Source organism: Hyperoodon ampullatus (genome assembly GCF_949752795.1).
Source record: "Hyperoodon ampullatus genome assembly, chromosome: 12".
Taxonomy (NCBI): domain Eukaryota; kingdom Metazoa; phylum Chordata; class Mammalia; order Artiodactyla; family Ziphiidae; genus Hyperoodon; species Hyperoodon ampullatus.
The window spans coordinates 60,531,515-60,552,869 of record NC_136925.1 but is presented as its reverse complement, the minus strand read 5'-3'; the positions used below and the strand labels follow the sequence as shown (position 1 = coordinate 60,552,869).

General features: G+C 39.2%; 2 protein-coding genes across 3 annotated transcripts in view; one reads left to right on the top strand and one right to left on the bottom strand.

Annotated features, from left to right (window-relative positions):
- The window catches only part of SLC2A12 (solute carrier family 2 member 12), a gene marked incomplete at its 3' end in the record, with an annotated part of 56,785 nt that extends 49,449 nt beyond the window's left edge, over positions 1 to 7,336 (top strand). The window contains exon 5 of the mRNA XM_079716631.1: positions 7,183 to 7,336. Within this exon, the coding sequence (XP_079572757.1) occupies positions 7,183 to 7,336 (154 nt within the window). The remainder of the gene's footprint in view (positions 1 to 7,182) is intronic.
- A 3,815-nt stretch (positions 7,337 to 11,151) lies between these two features.
- Positions 11,152 to 21,355, bottom strand: part of LOC307061193 (TATA box-binding protein-like 1) — a gene marked incomplete at its 5' end in the record, with an annotated part of 30,113 nt that continues 19,909 nt past the window's right edge. The window contains 6 exons of one of the 2 annotated variants that reach the window (XM_079716238.1): positions 11,152 to 11,652; positions 13,672 to 13,766; positions 13,859 to 13,962; positions 15,506 to 15,569; positions 15,736 to 15,818; positions 17,311 to 17,383. In XM_079716238.1, the coding sequence (XP_079572364.1) occupies positions 11,573 to 11,652; positions 13,672 to 13,766; positions 13,859 to 13,962; positions 15,506 to 15,569; positions 15,736 to 15,818; positions 17,311 to 17,383 (499 nt within the window). In that variant the 3' untranslated portion in view covers positions 11,152 to 11,572. Of the gene's footprint in view, positions 11,653 to 13,671; positions 13,767 to 13,858; positions 13,963 to 15,505; positions 15,570 to 15,735; positions 15,819 to 17,310; positions 17,446 to 21,355 lie in introns of those variants that run through there. The other variant, XM_079716239.1, reaches the window with a different exon arrangement.

The window sequence follows — 21,355 nt, the reverse complement described above, 5'->3', positions numbered from 1 at the left end:
ACAGAGTATTGAGTAGAGTTCCCTGTGCTATACAGTAGGCCCATATTAGTTATCTATTTTATGTATAGTAGTGCAACACTTGTTATTTTCTTTTCTTTTTTTTTTTTTTTTTTTGGTAGTGGCCAACCTAATGGCTTGAGGTGGTATCTTACTGTAGGGGGTACTTTATTTATTTATTTATTTATTTATTTATTTATGGCTGCGTTGGGTCTTTGTTACTGTGCGTGGGCTCTCTCTAGTTGCGGCGAGCGGGGGCTACTCTTCATTGCAGTGCGCAGGCTTCTCACTGCGGTGGCTTCTCGTTGCGAAGCACAGGCTCTAGGCACGCAGGCTTCAGTAGCTCTGGCATGCAGGCTCAGTAGTTGTGGTGCACGGGCTTAGTTGTTCCACGCCATGTGGGATCTTCCCGAACCAGGGCTTGAACCCGTGTCCCCTGCACTGGCAGGCGGATTCTTAACCACTGCACCACCAGGGAAGCCCAGGGGGGTACTTTTGATTGGTGATCTGAGAAGGTTATCCTGAGAGATAACATTTAAGATAAAATCTGAGTAGTAATGAAGAGCCAACCCTGCAAAGGTAGGGGGAAAGAGAATTCAGGCAGAGAACAGCTAGTGCAAAGACTAAATCAGAAACACACTGGACCTGTTCCAGGAACCAAAAGATGCTCAGGAGGCTGCGATCTTTGAGATCCAGTGAGAAAGTTGGTGGAAACTGATGTGTGGGGCTTTACAGACTGAGTTTGGATTTCATTCTAAGTGCAATGGGAAGCTACTAAAGTATTTTCAGCAGGGGAGTGACGTGACCTCATTTACTTTAAGGCGTGCCAAGCCAGCGTCTGCAGGCACACAGCTGAACGTGGCTGAGAGAGCACACGAGCACAGGGCTGGGGCCTAGGTTCAATCATCCTGACTGACCTCAAGAGGCCCCCTCCATGCTACCTGGCAATCATCCATGTCCCTTGTTCATGAACTGTCTCTCCTAGACAACTGCTCATTACCAGCCTCTCTCTGGAAACCTCCCACCTCCTTAGCCATCCTCACTCCCACCAACAGACTTGCTCCTGACTTCACGGAAGAAATGAACACAATCAGAAAGGGAACTTCCTTAACCTTCCACCTCAACCCACACATCAGTGTTTGCATCCAAATACACCACCATCCCTCTGGGTTCTACCTTTTAACTCATTCCTATGTGAAGCCAACCACTTCATGCCCTCTGCCCTTCCCTTCTCCAGAACATTCCTCAATAGTCCTCCCTTATCACCCCTGCATCATCCATATCTTCCCTCTCTCCTAGATCTCTATTTCGCATCAGCAGAGCAACCTTGTGTGATTTTTTTTCCCCATCTTAAAAAAAAAAAAATCTTGGGCTTCCCTGGTGGTGCAGTGGTTGAGAGTCCGCCTGCCGATGCACGGGACACGGGTTCGTGCCCTGGTCTGGGTAGATCCCACATGCCGCCGAGTGGCTGGGCCCGTGAGCCATGGCCGCTGAGCCTGCGCGTCCGGAGCCTGTGCTCTGCAACAGGAGAGGCCACAACAGTGAGAGGCCCGCATACCGCAAAAAAAAAAAAAAAAAAGAAAAAAAAATCTTTTGATCCCATTTTCCTCCCTAGGTTTTGCTCCTGTATCATTTTTTAAATTAGATTTATTTATTTTTATTTATTCATTTTGGGCTGTATTGGGTCTTCGTTGCTGCTCGCGGGCTCTCTAGTTGCGGCGAGCGGAGGCTACTCTTGGTTGCCGTGTGCGGGCTTCTCATTGCAGTGCTTCTCTTGTTGTGGAGCACGGGCTCTAGGCACACGGGCTTCAGTAGTCGTGGCATGTGGGCTCAGTAGTTGTGGCTCGCGGGCTTTAGAGCTCAGGCTCAGCAGTTGTGGCACACGGGCTTAGTTGCTCCGTGGCGTGTGGGATCTTCCCGGACGAGGGATCGAACCTGTGTCCCTTGCGTTGGCAGGCGATTCCTAACCACTATGCCACCAGGGAAGTCCTGCTCTGCTATCATTTATTTTCACCTGTATTCTTTGCCATCATTTATAGCAAAGTTCTTTCAGAGTTGTCTCTATTCACTGTCAGCAATTCCTCTCTTCCTATTCTCTCATGAACCTGCTCCGATGAGACTTCTATGGCCATTACTCTACTGTCATTGCTCCTTTTAACATCCTGGTTACCTCCATGTTGCTAAACCCCGTGATCAATTCTCATCCATTGTCTTAATGGCTCATGCAGTGACCATCCCCAGCACTGACTGGGGTGAGCACGCCCTCCTTCCCAAAATACTTGCTTCACTGCCTTCAGGACCGGCCTCCTGGTTGTCTCTTACCAGTCACGCCTAAGCATCCTCTGCTGGTTCCATCTCATCTTTCACTGTCTTAAAGTTGGTGTGCCCTAGGGCTTCGTCCTCTGACTCCTTCTCTATCCCCTCACTGGCTCGTTGATCTCAAAGTTATGGTCTTTACACCATCCATATGCCACTGAATCCAACATTTACATCTCCAGCTTCAATATCTCCCCTGAACACAAGGCTTGTCTATTCAACTGTTTGCCCTCTAACTCTTTTCAAATGTCTAACAAATATTACAAACATGATCTGAATTGAATCCCAATATTCCCCAAACCTACTCCACTCGCAGACTCTTCCACCTCAGTTGATGTCAATCTTATCCTTCTACTTGCTCTGGTCACAAACCTTGGCGTCTCCCCTGACTCTTTCCCTCCCACCCCATGTTCAATCTTTCAGAAAACGGTGTTGGCTCTAATTTAAAAATAGATCCAGGGACTTCCCTGGAAGTGCAGTGGTTAAGAATCCACCTGCCAATGCAGGGGACATGGGTTCGAGCCCTGGTCTGGGAAGATCCCACATGCCTCGGAGCAACTAAGCCCTGCATCACAACTACTGAGCTTGTGCTCTAGAGCTTGCGAGCCACAACTACTGAGCCCCTGTGCTGCAACTACTGAAGCCCGTGTGCCTAGAGCCCGTGCCCTGCAACAAGAGCAGCCACTGCAATAAGAAGCCTGCGCACCACAACGAAGAGCAGCCCCCGCTTGCTGCAACTAGAGAAAGCCCGCGCGCAGCAATGAAGACCCAACACAGCCAAAAATAAATAAATTAAACAAATAAATTTATTAAAAAAAATAGATCCAGAGCCTGCCACCTGCACTGCCCCTCCCTTGATCTGAGTTGCCGTGCTCTCTCCTGCGTTACTGTAGTAACCACCTGCCTGGTCCTGTTTTCAGCCTCCATCCCCTCCGATCTGTTTTCAGCACAGCAGCCAGTGATCCCTTTAAATATGATCAAGTTATTCCTTTGCTCAAATCCTCCAGTGGCTTTGATGGCCCGTACAGCCCTACATATCCTACTACTCTCCCCCTCTTTCACTCTCATCAGCTGCACTGGCCATTTTGCTGCATCCCAAACACACCACGCAATGCTCAAGACTCAGGGTCTCTGCCCCGGTTTCCTCTGTCTAGAATTCCCTTCCCTTAGATATCCACTTGTCTCACCACTTTATCTCCTTCTGAATTGTCCTGTTACCCTATTTAAAATCACAATCATGTCCCAACTCTGCATCCACTCTCTTTTTTCAGTTTTTTCCCCAAAGCTGTTACCTTCTATTTCACTTGGTTTCTTGTCTATCTCCTCTCGCTCCATTAAGTTCCTTCAAGACAGGGAATTTTGTATGCTTTGTTCACTGTTGTTTCCCAGCACCTGGAACAACTTCTTCACATATAATTGAAGCTCATTATTGAAAATGAATAAATTAACAAATTAACTGGATATAGGAGTAAGGCAATGAAGTAGTCAGGGTGGTACTTAAAGTTTTAGCTTGAGAAACTGCATGGACGGTAACACAGGGGAGCCCTTTCAGAACTAGGTTTCAGGGCTGGAAAGATTACAGAGATGTCCATTAGACATCGGATGGATATAGTACTGGTTGGCAGCTGGATATGTAAGTATGAAATCCTGGAGACACTCAGAGTCAGGGTCAGATTTGGGTAAGTGGTATTTAGGTTATGGAACCCGATGAGATCATCTAGTCAGAGAGCAGAGAGAAAAGAATGAGGTGCAGGACCAAGCCCTGGGTTACGCCAGTACTTAGAGAACAGGCAGAGGAGAGTGAGTATCGAGAGGACTGAAAAGGAGCCAATGGTGAGGCTGGAGAGGAGCCAGGAGAATATGGTATCACTGAAGCCAAGAGGAGTGTTGTCAGGAGGAGGGCTGGATGATGCTGGGACGGGGAGCAAACAGGATGATCATAACCTCGACTGTCTTTACCCATCGCTGCTCCTTTCACAAGCATCCCACTCACCCTTGGACCACTCTGTGTTTCAGTTCACTCTCTCAAGCACCTACCAGGACTGGGAATCCACTGAAGAGTCATCACCTATGTCCTCACTTCCTTTCTTACCTCCCTTAGATCCCATGCACCACCCCTCCCTTTACCCTGCCCTCTCTCCCTCCATTCAGGCAAACCTTAATTCTGATTAAGCCAATTCTTAGCTTGTTTTATCCCTGCGTCCAAGGAACTTGGCTTGAGATACACCCAACTATACTGACAAGTCCAATTTTAAATTGATGAACATAAGTCTCAAGCAGGTCTTCAGGAATGTCCTGCAACCTACCACATGGCCCTGGTCAGTTGATTTTCCTACTGTCCAAGATGGTGGCCTCACACCCTGTCCCCTCTCAAGCCTCCAGCACTCCCTCCCACTTCCTCACTCTCTGCTGATGGTCTTGGGTTTTTAGTTCACTGAGAAAACAGAAAGAAAGAGCCCACTTCATCCCACACACCATCTACTCAACTACCTACATCTATGCCCACCTTCTCTCTCTTGGTGCAAAGGCCAATTCTTTCATTTGTCCTGAGCATGTCATCAATTTCCCCCTTCTATGGGATCACACACACACACACACACAGAGCTGCAGTACTCCCCACCCTAAACAACATGCCTCCCTAGACCTCAAATCTCCAATGCCCCCCGGGTACCCACTCACTCCCTGCCCACTTTTCAGTTCCAGAGTGCTCTGTTGTCTCCAGGTCCTCACCTCTCATTCTTTCTTGAACTTCCTCCTCTCAGGCTCTTTCCTGCTTTCTGACTCCCCAGGCTACTCGTGACTTCTGCCGAGTTCCCAAACCTCAGGGTCAGTTCCCGTGTTATGTGACTTTCCAGCAGCACGTGCCCAGGCCCTCATGCTCCCTATCTTTAAACATTTTTTTTTCACTTGTCTTCTGGAATATTACCGTTTCCTGGTTTTCCTCCTACCTCATTAGTCATTCCTTGGTCTCCGCTGCTTCCCTTTCCTCCCTCCCTCCCTTCAAATACCATAATGCCCAGGGCTCAATCCTTAGATCTCCATCTACACTCACTTCTTGGATGTATTCCCCTGGCTTTATCAGCCATCCATAAATTGATGACTCCCAAATGATTATCTCTAGTCTCGGACCTTTTACCTGATTTTCGAATTCTGAAATCCAACTGTCCACTTGACGTCTTTGGTTGGAACATCCAAAAGGCATCTCTAATCTGACAGAACTCTTGATTCCCAGTCCCCTTGATCACCCAGTCACGTTTCCTCCATGGATCTTCTGCTTGGGGGGAACTTCTGAGGCCAGGGGTGCTTTGGGGCCAGAGGCTTAGGATTCATCCATGCTACTCCTTTCACCCCACAGCTACACTATCAGTAAGTCTTGTTAGCTGTTAACAAAACATATGAATATACACTTTCCACCAGTACTGTTCTAAATCCAAGCCACCATCTTTTATTTGGACTTACTAACCTCCAAACTAGTCTTCCTCTTTCAACTCCTGTGCTCTGCATGCTATCCTCCATACAGCAGCAGTTAGATGGATCTTTTATTTTTTGTAATAAACATTTATTATTTTACACAGTGTCTGCGGGTCTGGAGTTTAGGAGTGGTTTAGCAGGACGGCTCTGGTTCTGGAAGTTGCAATCTAGCTGTTGGTCAAGGCTGCAATCATCTGAGGACTGTACTGAGGCTCAAGGATTAAATTTTTTTTTTAAAAAAATATTTATTTGGTTGTGCTGGGTCTTAGCTCTGGCAGGCGGGCTCCTTATCTGTGGCATGAGAACTCTTAGTTGCAGTATGCATGTGGGATCTAGTTCCCTGATAGGGATCAAACCCGGGCCCCCTGCACTGGGAGCACGGAGTCTTATCCACTGCGCCACCAGGGAAGTCCCTAGATGGATCTTAAAAATGTCATTCCTCAGCTCAAAACCCCATGGCTCCTACTACATTTTGAATAAAATTCAAGCTCCTTAACTATGGCTGCTACCCTCCCTTCCGACCTCACGTCTGTCATTCAGGTACTCGCCATGCTCTAGCCATATTGGACTTTCTGCAACACAGCACTTAGCTACAATCCTTCACATGGTTCCCTCCCTAACTTCACTCCAGTCTCTGATCAGATGCCACCTAATCTTTAGAGATGCCAGCAGTATGATAGTCCCCACACCCCAACTAAGTCATTCTTTTTCCCTTTCTTGGTTTACTTTTCTCCTTAGCACTCTTATTACTTGAAATTATAGGCTTATGTGCTTGGCTCCTGTTATAGGGTAAGCTCCTTGAAAGCCAGAGTCTTTATCTCCTCCATCCATAGCACCTGGCATGTTGTAGCCACTCGATGAACTCATTAAATTATAGGACAGGATATTTGAAAGGGGAGAGAGAGGTTCAAAGGTGTTTATTTAAATACACATAAAATACTAGAGCATGTTTTTATGCTGATGGGAATAATGTTGCAGAAATGAATTTGTTAATGCAGGGGCAAGGGAATAATGCAGAAAGCAGAATATGTAGATCTAAATATAGACAGGCATATTGGTAAGCAGAGTTTGAGAAAAGGGAAGAAATTAAAGAGGATCTGGGATGTAATCTCCAGTAGTTCTATGTAAGACTATCCTTGGAATCCTTCCCTGCAGACAGGAATGCCGTGATTATGTTCTGAGAAGAAGGCACCCCACCTTACCCTTTGCATGAGATTGATCAAAGTTCTGTGGTGCACTGAATTTCATGACACGTGGAAACTTTGCAATAAACCTTGGTCTTCTTTTGCAGTGCTAAAACATTAAAGCCCCAGGGTGATTTAAAAAATTATAGCCTGCACATTTTCAAATACTGTAAATTAAGAATGACATTTTCATTAGTGCCTCTTTCTCTTTCAGGAACTATGTGAAAAACAATATTTGTTTTATGAGTCATCACCAAGAGGAATTAGTGCCAAAACAGCTTCAAAAAAGAAAACCCCAAGAACAGTTCTTGGAGTCTAAAAAGCTACGGGGTAGGGGACAGCCAAGGCAGCTTTCTCCAGAGACCTAATGGCCTCAAAACCTTACAAATGTTGATACAATATGAGAACATTTAGGGTGTCTTCCTACATACATATTGGCCAATACATATTGGCCACTCCCATGTTTTCTCTTCAGTATCACAGAGCTAGTTTAAAAGGTACACCCTGAAATTATAGAGACAATCTTTAATCTCTACCCCCCACAAAAGGAACCATGAAAGGTAGGTGAGGAACAAGGTCCCAAGTGATCCCTTTCTTACTCTGAGCAGAATACCAGGTTAAAAAATAATACCGGTTGGTTATCTTCCACCTTCTTCACAGAGCAGCCTTTGAAAGACTATGAACTAGTGATGAGAACAACTTTTACCTTAAGGTTTGTATGCATAGAGGCCAGTTGCAGCTTTATTATTAAGACACAGAAGTTGTCTGAACATAAGCTTATGGTTTTTTGCCTACCAAGACACTACCTGCACTGGGTCTTGTGTAAAAAAGAACCAGGACACAATGTGGACAATTGCAAACATGTTCTAGGTTAGGATAGGGTCCTGGTTAGGATTTTAGTGATAATTTCTAATTACAGTTCAACAAGGATAAAGATTATACATCCTATTTTATGAATTATGAACTACAATGTAATTCAAAATATCCTTTTATGAATTTGGTATTAGTATTATAAAATATTAAGAGAAACAACTCTGCAATAGTTGAGAAAAATAAGCATTTTCCATCCATTTTTTAAAAATACGAATAGAAAGGACAATTTCAAAATCCTGGGACCATATTTATTTAGAAGTAGCTGTTAGTAAAACACGAGAAAAGAAATCAAGCCATTAGGTTATTTATCCAAATCTGTAAGTAATTAGGTTTGAGTTACTAAGTCAAGCTTATACAGTTCTCTCTTTGTAAGGCTTTCATGATACCTTAATAGCGATCCATAGTTTCCTGTGATTCTTCACACTCCTCAGGATTATCACTACCTCAGGTTATGGCCTACAGGCTATAATTGATGCTGACTTTCAGATGCCTGCAAACATAATAAATGACATCCAAACATCGGGACAATTCCCTCAATATGGTCTTCTCTATGATGAAAGAGAGATCACCGACTGTACCAGAAACTTGCGTTTTCACCCACACAACAATGGATTGCTCTCTTCTGTATTTCACCAGTTGAATTTTAAGACGTGGGGAGGCATTTTACCAATAGAATTTGGATACGATGATAGAAAATCTACAATAAAGAATCTCAAACCACTTATGCAGTAACCCATTAAATGACTAATATTATAAGCTATGGGAGACACACACAAAAAGTACTGAGCAACCTAACTTGAAAAAGAATACAAAAATATGATTAACCTGAAGAAAGGAGAATCCTAAGAGTCAAAAGCCCTTTTTTATTCACCTTGAAATTTTTCTATTGGCCCATAACCAAGTGTCCCAGTTTGATATAAGGAAATATGATCTACTGCATTCCCTTATAATGAAGTGATCTGACTACAACCTATGTAAGCAATAGTAAAACTGTATTATCAGGAACTCAGGAGAATGACTAAAAGTCCTGGTGCTGAAACATACTATCTAAATTAAAATTGGCAGGGGAAGTTATGAGGAAGGGAGATTTGCAGTCTTCATTCTGCATGGTACATTTCATATGCAAGTTAGAACATGCATCGTTCACTTGTTTTGGAAGAAGGGAAAGTGTGTTCTGTAGAGGATCAATTTAAGAAATTTATTATGAACCTTCAGTGCAATCATACGCTGAGATTAAAAAAGGTCAAGACAGGTAATCAATATGAATTTTTTTTCTTTGCCAAGCATCACAGATTGTAAGATATTTAACAAAATTGTTACATATTTCACTGTGCAGTTCAAACACTGTATATACTTTAGCTATCTCTTGGCTTAGCCATACATTGTAAATGGGCAGGAAACTGTTATAAACCTAGTAGGTTCATCACTAAGTGATTTCAACTTCAGTATCTTAAACACTCTCTTATATTTTTCTTTTATTATCCAGAATTTATAATGAAACAGTTCTGTTTTCAAACTAATTTTTACCCAATACGCACCCAATTAGAGCTTTTTGACTTTCAAAAATAAAAAAGGGGGAATACTTATAATTTATATGTATATATTCACAGTTTTTATTTATAAAAAAAATGTACAGCACTTGTGAAAAGCCAGAAGACATTAGACACACTCATTGCTTACCAACTTTGTTAAGTATAGTGGGTCACCCATGACACTTTGCCAGGAGATACTCAAGCAAGCAGCCCTGAAACCAGACCCGGTCAGATTGTCTTTCTCCCTCTTTTCTGAGACAGCATTTTGATGAGCTACTGATCTACATAGTTTTCAAGTCACTCGAATACTGAAAAATATTACAACAAACATCTGGATCTACACCTTGGCTATATAATCATGTTTCTCCCCCTTTTCGCTATTTCTTTTTTGTGAACACTGCCAAACAGGAGGTCAGTTAATTACTGTTAATTAAATCTAAGTGGAAAACCTCAAATTTTTGAAACAGTCTGCCCAGAACCTATAACTTTCATTGAATTTTATTCTGTATATTTTTTGAGGTTGCCTATCCTACTGGATCTCAAAATGAAGCAAATAAACACAAATGTAAAAAATGAGAAAGAAGTCTTAAAATCACAATTAAGTCTTTCCCAAGAAAGAAAATATAAAAGTTAGCCATTGGCCCCAACTTATGAGGGAGTGAGAGGCAGGGTAGGGGAAGGCATCGAGAAGAAAGAAGATAAAAATAAACATAAAAAATAATACATATTGTTCAGTGCAGCTTTCAAGATTTTAGAATATGGTAGGGAAAATGGAGGTTAAGATGTTCCAATTTTTCACAAAGGTTTCAAAACATTTTGGAAATTCAAGGTTTTAGTGGAAAATTGTGTTGTACTATTACCTCTATTAATTTTAACTGAGAAGCTAATATGACTCTCCACTCAGCTTTGTTTCTAGGTAAAATCATTGTTAGTAATACTAAACTCCTAAACACAAATGGCCAAGCACCACTGCAGCCGGATACTATGTTACCATTCCTGGGCTCATGGGTGAGCCAGAGAGCCACTGTTTAACAAATGCATATTTATTATAACTTTAAGAGGAGCAATCCCGTATACTGAGTAGTCACTCTTTAGCTTCATTAAATAAGACACAGCAAGGGGAAAGACTTATCTTGCAAAATGGCTTTCAAGTTCAAATTGAACTGTAGTATAATTACACTGTGGCACAGAATCAGCTTTTGGGCACTTCTTGCTAAAACAGCACAATGTTTCAACTTCTGACGAGACTCTTAGTAAAGCCTTGAGTACCAACCTAAGATTTTTACTCTCCTATAACCAGAGTTGAGTCTTTCCAGAATAACAAAGGTACATATGAGGTACAACCCATCACAGCTTCTTTCTTATATTCATCTTGTAGGTAAGAGTTTCTCTTTTTAAAACTACAACTTTATGACTTTTAAAAGATAGTTAACATTTTCTATCATGTTAAATTAGCAACATAAAACATTACGCTTAATTTATAAAGTTCTACTCCAGTTCCCTAGAATTTATATACATGTTTTTATTTCTAATCTGCAAGAAAAAAATTCCTATTTGATATTTGGTAACAGAGCATTAAAAGATACTATACACATGTGGCATATATATATTTACAAAATACACTTCAAAAAGAAGCCAACACACTTTAGCAAAAGTCTAAGCTTGCATAGATTAAAAAAAAAAAGAATTATGAATACAATTTTTGTTAAAATAGAAAATGGGGAATAGAATGGATATGAAGAGTGATCTTTTCCAAACTTTTATTTGTGCACATTCAATTGAAAAAGATAACTTTTACAGGTTCTTTGGTGCCCATATTCAGCATACAAAAATGTAAAAGACTATTCACAAATAAAACACATCAGCTCAAACTGGAAAAAAATAATGACAACAACAAAACACTTTAAGGTAGTGCACACTGTGACAGCTCTGCTCGTGGGGACATGAAATTACTGCGAAAATAAATAGAATGTCCTTTTGTAAAAGCAGCAATGTCATGTCTTGTAAACTTCCTTTTTATATTACAGCAAGGTTTGAAATAAAATCCAAAGGGACTGGAGCTTACACTGTAGCCGTGAATGAATAAAAGAGTCTATTTCCTCAATTACTGTTGGTCCAGTTTTCCTTTTGTTTTGAGTCCAATGTGCAGCAGGTTTTAAAAGGTGCTCAGTTTGGGATTCTAACCAATTATGTGATGACTTACAAAATTTCTTTCCTGCTTTCAAACACAAATGGGTATACCTGTTCCACAGCAGTAGCGACGGCCTTTACATTGGGCCCTGTAACAACACAATGGAGGAAGGTGTGAGAAGAGGCAAAAGAGCACTAGGAAAAGCTGATTTCCCAGAATTACAAATAACCAAGTACTTTAGAATTTATCAGGTTGTTTTAAAAAAATCTACACTTATATAATTATACACACAGTCACAGCAAGAACCAAGAGAATAAGATTTTTTATGGACAATTAAAGGGAATCAAACACAAAATGATGATATTCATCTTGTTTTAGGGCACCATTGTGAAAAGAGAGTATATAAAAAACCACACAATCACAAAGTACTATAATATGCTTATTAAAGGAAGGAATAACAAGCGGGACTATACAACTATTATGATTTTGGTCACTGTAGTCTGGCTTTTGGTTAGGCTACGACTGAAGCTCACAGGAGTATCAAGGAACCCAGCAGAGCTAAACAAAGCTGCTACCATAGCGTCGGGAAACCAGAGGGCTGTTATAAACTGCACGGTCTAAACATCCCCACAAATTTACTACTATTTGGTACTCACATGTTTATTACTAATCTGGCCATTCACCCTTACAGCTTACTCTGCCCGTTAAAAAAGAAGCACCAGGGGATGAGGTTATGTTATGTATTAATTCATCTATATAATGCTAGGACTTTAAAAATATGTAGCCTTTCATCTAAATAGCTAAAAAAATATATAAAAAGGATAATGAAAAAATATTTTTATAAAACTTATTCTGAATAAATACGTTTTTTTCTACTAACGTAAACTTACCTTTTGAAAGATCCTAAAAAGCGTACATATGCATCCACTGTGGACCCTCTGAAGGTACTGACCACGTCTTACCCTGGTCCGATCCTTCCTGACTCACCTCAGTCCCTCCACAGAGTAGAGCTTTGCCCATGGGAACCACTCAGTATATGTCCACCGAATTAACAGTTCATAGGGTATTCCAGAGGTTAATATGTAACGCATAATAATTAACCAGGTCAATGGTCTTCAGTTTGCTACTGTGTTGTTTAAATCTATTAATTTAATATATATTTTACATATGCATTATTTTCTTCCATACTTAGTAGGGACTTGCCAATAGATCTGGAAGCCTCTGTGAGGTCTGGGCTCCAAAGTGTAGAAACAGAGAGTCCAAAGAAGGAAAGAAATGGACTTGCTCCCCCATTTTTAAGATTCAGGCATGACTCTGGCAAGAGCCTTTAAGTCTCCAAGGAAGATGTGAAAATCCGTGGCTGAATCAGAACTAAAGCTTTTTTGTTGAAGGCTTACAGGTGTCAATAATTTTTCTTTTCCTCTAAGGACTGAAGGAATAAAAAGAAAATTCAAGGACACTACAGAAATTTTCCTTAACTCAGTTTTGCCAGAGGTTGGGTCTGACTATCAAGTAATGTCTCTGAACAATTTATAACGACAGTACCATTAAAAAAAATCACCCTGCATGCTAATACAACCCTTGGACTCTATGCTTACCTAGTATTCTGAAACTATCCCTTCCAAGTAATTAAAAAAATTCAAAAGATATAATAAAATACACATAAAACATACCAAATAGATACCAATTATATATGAATATTTTGCTCATGTAAAACCTCTATGAAGTTCATAGAATGGGTTTCTCTTGAGTATTTTAAATGCAAGATATCATAAACTTAAAAATCATATATGAAAATACATACTAGAGTATTTTTAATTCCAAACTGAAAACTATCCAAATGCCCATGGAACAATATATTCACGTACCGGGTACTAAATAGAGGTAAGAATGGCTGATCTACAGCTACATGGAGCAATACAGGTGAATCTCACTAGGGTAATGAGGAAGATAAAGAAGACCGACACAAAATAGTATACATAAGATTTCAAAATAGTATATAAAAGCAGGTTAAACTAATCTGTGTTAAAAGTGAGGAGATTGGTTCCCCTAGAAGGGTGGAAGTGGCTAAAAGGGACAAAGCAGACTTTATCTCTATTTCGGTATGGACACCTCTTATCTCATTCAATCCATAATTGACAAGCTTGGTTTCAATATCATAAAATACCTGTTACTGTGATACTTCCTGTTGAAAAAATCTGTAATGTAGCTCTTAGAGATTTTATCCGATAACACACAGCAGGATGAAGTTCAGGTTCGTAACTATGCAAAAAAAGCCAAAATTAATATAAATACTGATAGCCTGACAAGTAATTTCAAATTTGCTAAGTTATCTTGATTCTTCAAAGACCTACCTGGCATGAGGTCTATTGTTCTTGGTGAATTCTGGCAAACGTATTTCAAATGGCATGTTACATACTGCCAAAACGTTAACAACCTTAAAATCTGTAAATATTACCTTCAGGAGAGAAGTAAAACGAATGAATTATTTTGAAACAAACAAAAAAAATCTGCTCATCATGGCAATCTTAATCATTGAATTGTAATCCTTAAATACAAGAACAAACAAGATAAACAGAAACATTTAAAGCGTGGATTTAGTGTTTTAAGTTATCGGGGACTCCTTAATGCTATAATTAAAGGGGGGAAAAAGGCTCAAAAAGTTCATTAAAAAAATAAACAAAGCCTGAGATAAATGCATGATCAAAGTGCTACATCTGGGGTCTTCTCAATCTTATTTCAGTTTAATTTTTCAATACTTTAAACCCATTTAGTATTTAATCTACTGGGATAAGAGGGAGAACAGTGAGGAAAAAAATAAAGCAGAGTCCTCCTTGAAGTGTCAGAATGGAAAGCCATCACTTAAAACTCAGAAAGTAGTGGACACTGAGCTCCAAACACCAGACTTTTTCTTATATGCAGTCAGGTAAAATGGCATTCCTGTGAGTTTAGTTGGATGTTTGTTTTCTTTTGGGGGACAAAATGAGGAATAGTGTGATAGAATTGTTTTTAACTCACTGGGATTTGTCTCAACATTTCTAATATTATGCTAAGAAAAGAGGCTCCAAGGCTGAAAATAATGTCCTCTCAATATTAATAACTTTAGCCACTCCTACCAAGATTTTAATGGTTTTACCCTGTCATCTTTTCAACTGTCCCTAGTAAAACCACAAATCTGGATGAACTATCCTCCAACTCAGTACTGGCACAAGGCAGTGGGAGAAAGTCACAAAACGTGCACAGTGGCCCTGCTGTCAATCATGGCTCTCTACCCTGCACTCCCATCCAGCACCAACACCCCCATGCCCGCCCAGTGCCTCAGTGCCTTCCTAGCACCTTCCACCTCAGAGGAGACTGAAAGTCATCAGAGAGAAACTCAACCTCTCATCACCTCCCACCCAAATCCCAAACTGCCTAGGCCCACCTGTTCAGAAACCACAGCTCATCTTTTTCTTTCATTTACTCATCATTTCCAAGTGACCTAGCAAGTCCAGGATATGTATTAATTTTATTCAAATGCATGCCTCTACAAAATTACATTTGATAAGGCTGGCCTGCCAGTAACAGTCATTTTACAAGTGTGAGAGCCTGCTAACCAGTGTGTACGTGTCAACAGGGTCCTGCAGCTCTTGCTCATCATCCTGATACAGCATTCTTGGGATGATCAAAAACAGATTTTTTTTTTTTTTTTTTTTTTTTTGTGAGAAGTGAAAAATATAAAGAGTTGAAAAGGCAGTTCATCTGTAAGGAAACAAGTCTCTCTCTCTCTCTCTCTCTACGGGGAAAGGATTTGGGAAAAAGCCAGGATTCCTGACAAATACCCACACGGGCAAGGTCTGCCACTAAATTTTTGTGTTGAAGGACGGTATTATACAATGTAGAAAAAGGTCAATCGTAAGAGGACTTTCTGTGGAGATTTCTTTAGTCCGTTAAAAAAAAGTTAACTTTACAAAAATAAATCCTTGAGTATCTGCAGCTCGGATAGCTTTTGAAAACGTTACCTGAAATCCTAGTTTCTGGAGACTGCGGGCTAAACGTCTGGCACCAAATTTAGCTTCTTCTTCACTGTGGTTTGAAAGAAAGAAAAAGATGATCAGTTACACAGGAAATAAATTTTATACTGAGGAACACAACAAACTGTACACGTGATTTTGTTTTTAAGTCTAGAAACATGTCCTTCCCATGAGGGGAAAATTAAAAAATGAAAGTTGAAAACCCAAGTAACATTTACCTTGTTGCTCCAGTGCAAATAATTTTTCCTGAGGACCAAATCGTAGCTGTAATTCTAGGCTTTCTAAGCTTCATTAATACTTTCTGCAAAAAAAGACAACCAGAACTCCAACAACCTGATTACACACGTTAAGTGTTGATTTTCACACACGGTTCTACTCTATGTGGCCATTTCATGTTTAAATACTACGCCAAGCTTACCCAAGACTGAAATAACTGTTCTCCAAATCGCCCATTCTGAAATCAAGAACCACGCTGAACACAAAGAATGTATTAATCCAAAAGGACATTTAATCAATTAAAAATTCAAGGCCTGTATAAATCTCTCACTGTGTACTTGAAATCAGTATACCACAAGGATGTACACACTCCAACTCTCGTTCCACTCTGTTCATATAACTGGAATTTGCAATTTGCACGCATCCTCAAACATGCCAAACTTGTCCACACCTCAGGAGCTTTGCCTAGCTTACTTTCATCTGGAATATTCTTCCTTCAGTGTTCTCCCTTCATTCAGGTCTCTCACCAGATGTCATCTCCACAGAGAGGCCTTCCCTGATCATTCCACCAAAGTACCCATCCCTTCACCCCTCCCTGATTTCTAACCCTGCTTTTCTCTGCTTCTTGGTGCCTGCCACTACTTTATACTGTGTCTTACAGCTGAGATGCCCATTACATATTCAAGGTCGATGTGCAAATCCTGAATGCGGGAGGAATGCTGGAGCTGGAGATGTAATTTTAGATTCCTTAGAAACGAAAGGCACTTAAAGCTATGGGTTTAAAAGAAATTACCTACAGTGTGAGTATAAATAGGTCAAGGACTAAGGTCCAAGATAAAATGTGAATTTAAATTTTCACTGCAGCTTTTCATTTGTGGCAATATTTATTATATGGCCATTATGTATAAAAGAGATAAATGTTTACTGAATACGTAACAAATAAATGAATGAGACATTTCTTCTTAAAACTCTTGTTACACTTTTTAGTTCCTTCTTTTCTCTGTCATATGTCATATTATCAAACTAGAAAGCTATTAAATCTGGGGAGACAAAACTTACCACAGATGCAAAATAAAATCTGAGCTAAAATACATTATAAAATTTCATACGTAAGTGGCTGTCGCTGAGAAACATCGAGTTTATTCTACGTTTAACTGTCTTGCACTACCAGCTCGTCCATCAACTCAGTTTTCAGTTAACCTTCCTAGAAAAAATGACTTCTCTACCATATGGCATGCTAAAGTTCCAACGCAGCATTAAGTCTTTTCCTCTCTTTTTAGCAGATATATTTGCTCCTTTTTTAAAGTGAAGATGGCATTATTGATGAACTTGAAAACCTTTCATTGTGATTCACTGAAATTTTTAATTGAATTTAATTCATCTTTACTTAGTTTCTAGCATGAAGAACTAATGAAAACTTATCAAGGTATACTGGCATCTGATTTTTAGAGCCTTCATACACATTCTTAATTTTTACAATAAATGTATAAGGTAGTGTCATCATTGTTTACTTAGTATCTTCACAGCACTATAAAATTAGGCTAATGTAGCACACGCGACAAAATTCAGATACTCACTCCAACGTCACGCTTATAAATTACATTTGCTCCCTCCAAAGCAATCTTCCTTAAGTTCAAATGGCATCTTGTTCTAAAAACACAGACTACATTTGTAATTAGAATGTCCAGTGCAACATCACTGTCTGCATCCATTGGGGTAGTTTAAAAACTTAGCTTCCCACCACGAAGATCACATCCTAAGAAACAAAACAAAATAAAATAATTAAACTCAAATGTTTTGTTAATATGTTGTTCACAAGTAATCTTGATCACTAAAATGCAAGAAGTTGATCTTATTACTTATTGTTCAAATGGTACTCAAATCAAATCATATCCTTTCTTCTCCCCACGAAAAATGTCACTTTTTAAAAGATAACATGTCATATAAAATCCTTCCAAATCTGGACCTAACTTTCATTCCTTAAAATTAATCAGTAACTTTTACATGCCAGGAGCTTGCCAGACGTATCTGCAGCAACTCGCCTTTACAACCACCATGCTCCAGGCGTACTGCAGTTATGGCCATTCTCCAAACACACCATGTTCAAGGGCTGACTTTGTGGTCCCAATGTCCAACTATTAATGGTACTATAACCCACCTCATACAACCTGCAAGGGCTATAAAAAGAATGACCTACTTTTCCACTATTTCGGGTACAGCCATTGACTTAAGTTTAAAGAGGCAGCAATATTAATTATAACATTTATTAACAGACTTTTCTCACTTACTAGTCACTCATTCATTATTCACTTACTGAACACCTCCATACACTGAGGACACTAGAGGAAAAAAGGAATAAGGCGAGGTCTTTTGTCCTGAAGGAGCTCACAAACCTTTGTGTGTGTATGGGGGAGCTCTAACAGTTACTTAGCACAACAGCATTTTTATCAAGATCCCAATCTTCCAAATATATACCTTTTCAAAACTGTTTGAATTTCTATAAACAAACAAGAACAAGCCCTTGTTTTTACTAAGCACATGATCCATGTCCAGCTAAAATATTCTCTGAGTTTCCACATCTTAAAAAATAAGTAATGGTAATTCAGCTTACCTACGCCACAAAGAGAAAATCAGAAAATAGTAACAATACTATTATAATTATCTTTACAATTCCTTGTAGCCACAATATGAAAATGAACTAGGATTCTTTATACGGATTCAACTTATTATATGACTAAAGACTCAAGTTATTATATGACTAAAAAATGAAGAAGCCAAGAGTCCAAATAAAAAAAATTCAGTTTTGTTTTCCTGCCTTTTAGTTTCTGTAGGACACAATGAGAAGTCAGACCGAAACTTTTAGCATCTCTATAGGATCAAATAGCATTGAACTCTGTGTATTACTTGAACCTCAACGTCATTCTATTTTCTCACTCTTATATTCCCTTCAATCTGCTTCTCTTTTTGTTTTTCTGTTCTTTGTGTACGTTTGAGCAACCTCATATGATTCTTATGTACAAGAGGCGGGACAGGGGTGGCAGTGGAGTCTGAGGGATAGATATATAGGTGGACAGATTAATAAGCAGAGGACAGAAACAGTTATCAGTGGTGATCTTAAGTGCAGACTCCATGTTTGACGCACCATCGACTAGTTCTCAGGACTTAGGCCAGTTATGCATTCTGTCTGTGTCTTGGTTTTCTCACCTGTGACATGGAATAGACAGTGCCTACCAGACAGTGTTATGGGAATTATATAAAATGTATGAAAAGTACTTAGCACATATACTTGGAAAATAATAACACAAAAATAACAGTGATTAGGGATAAAAATAAGTTCAAATCCACAGGCAGAGCAGAGATTTCTTAGCATTACTTCCCACGATTACATCACAACCCAGATATTGAGCCACCTGCTATTTTCCTATTAAAATTAGGAAATAACTGTGAGGTAGAGGCTCCTGGCTGCTCACCCCAACATCTATTAAGGTCACTCTGTACTGGTCGAAGAAATGTAAAATGAATGGTTTTGTGTCTTTTGAGAAGTCTGCTTAGAGGGACCAAATTAACCAGTGAAGACCCTTTTGCCTTTCTGCTCTTCTTCATTCTTGCTGCATGGAGTCTGGACGTGAGAGCTGGAACTCAAAAAGCCATTTGGGATCATGAGATTATGAGATGAGTATGGAAGAACAGTAAGACAGAAGCAGCCCGAGTCCCTGATACTGTGAAACTCCTTACTAGCCCTGTACTTTCTAATTCTAGACTTTACAAATGTGAGAGAAAAATCAATTTCTCTCTTAAGTCCCCATGGTGGACTTTAGTTACATGCAGCCTGACTGACACACATCCCATGATAAGAGGCCACAAAAAGCACTACTTAACAGAGAAATTACATATGAAGAAACTATGTCAAATTTACTGTTTCACATAGACTTTTTACAACAAACAGGCTAAAACAAATTGACTCAGATCTACTACTCTGAGTATTAAACTGCTGAACTGTCTGAGAGAAAATACAAGGATAACATATAAAGTAAAAAATAAGTCAAGAAAGAAGGGGTAAAGCAAATCTTTGAGAATGCAAAGAAGCCTTAATTAATTTGAAATTAATTCAAAATTGATGATTGTTTCTATATATCAGCAACTTAAATTCTAAAAATGAAGTCATGGGCATAGATCATCATAAGTTAGGAAGTATTCATATTTTATATGAGTAGGCTGTCAAACAGTCTCAGAAGATATATCATTGCTTTAATAGGTTTTAAATCAAGGATAAAATATGAAGAAGTCAGTACTTAAGAAAAAAAAAAAGAGGCAAGGCATACTACATGAAAGATTCCACCTTTTTCAAGCAGTACCAAAAAAAAAAAAAAGGCCCATTTGCAGTTTATCTGAGTAGTACTAAATATTAACAAAGATTAACTTCTTAAAGCTAAAGCATTTCATATCACTTTTAAATAGGATAATTCAAATGGCAATCCAGTGAAAGAGACAAATCTCAGCTTCTACAGAGCATCTGACAGCCTATCATACCCCTTTCAATTTCGAGTGAAGCTAAATCATTTATCAATGGGTAAAAAATTCTACCTGAGGAAACTTTATTGTCAGCATTAAAGAGGAATGAATTGATTACCTCTTCAAGTAGTTCAAAAGGCTTATTCCTAAAAATACACACACATAACTTTTTAAACACAGTTTAAACACACACACACACACACACACACACACACACACAACTATAAAAAACATGGGGACAATTAATTCCCACTAGGGAAGAAATATTCCAAATTGCTTGTAACTATTATGGTACCTACAGTTAAACATCTGGACCATTTATTTCACCTACTAAATTCTGAAAGTCAAAGACTACATCTTAAATGTTTGTACACACCCATGGCTCGGCACCATATCTGGCATATAGTAAATGTTCTCTTACTATTTGGTGAATGAATGCTAGAAAATCCAACATTTCAATCTTCAGCCTATATTAAATTTCTCATCTACCTAGAATTCCAAACTATTTCTTTTAATACTAGGCATGGAAAAATTTTTAAAAACTAAAAGCAAGTCTGAAACTTTACTTCCAAAGCCACTTATTTTCATATAAATGAAGAAGAGCTAAGAGTCTTTTTCTTTCCCTTAATATAATATCCATGAAAATGCATATGTAGTACACTTTACTATATTTCATGATGGTTTACACATAAAACTTTTTAAACTCTTTTGTACAGTTCCAAGGGAAATGTGTTTAAGCAACTCCACAAAAAAGAATAGTATTTTAGAGTGGCATTTAAACTTACAAAGCTGTTAAGCCTGCTGACACTATAACATGAAATACTTAAGATACATAAATGGCAAAAACGAACATCTATGTACTTACCACCCAGCTTAAAAAATAAAATTTACAACACAATTGATGTCTCCTCATGCACTTCTCCCAAATTACATGGTCATACCTTCCCTCTGGAGAAAATCTCTACTCTCGCTGAATTGTTTTATCATTCTCATATATTCCTCTTAAAGTTATGACATATGTATTACGTCCTTGAACCCAGTAAGTCATGTTTTCAAAAAAAATACACTGATGGATTTGGTTTGCTAATATTTCAGTTAGGACTGATATGT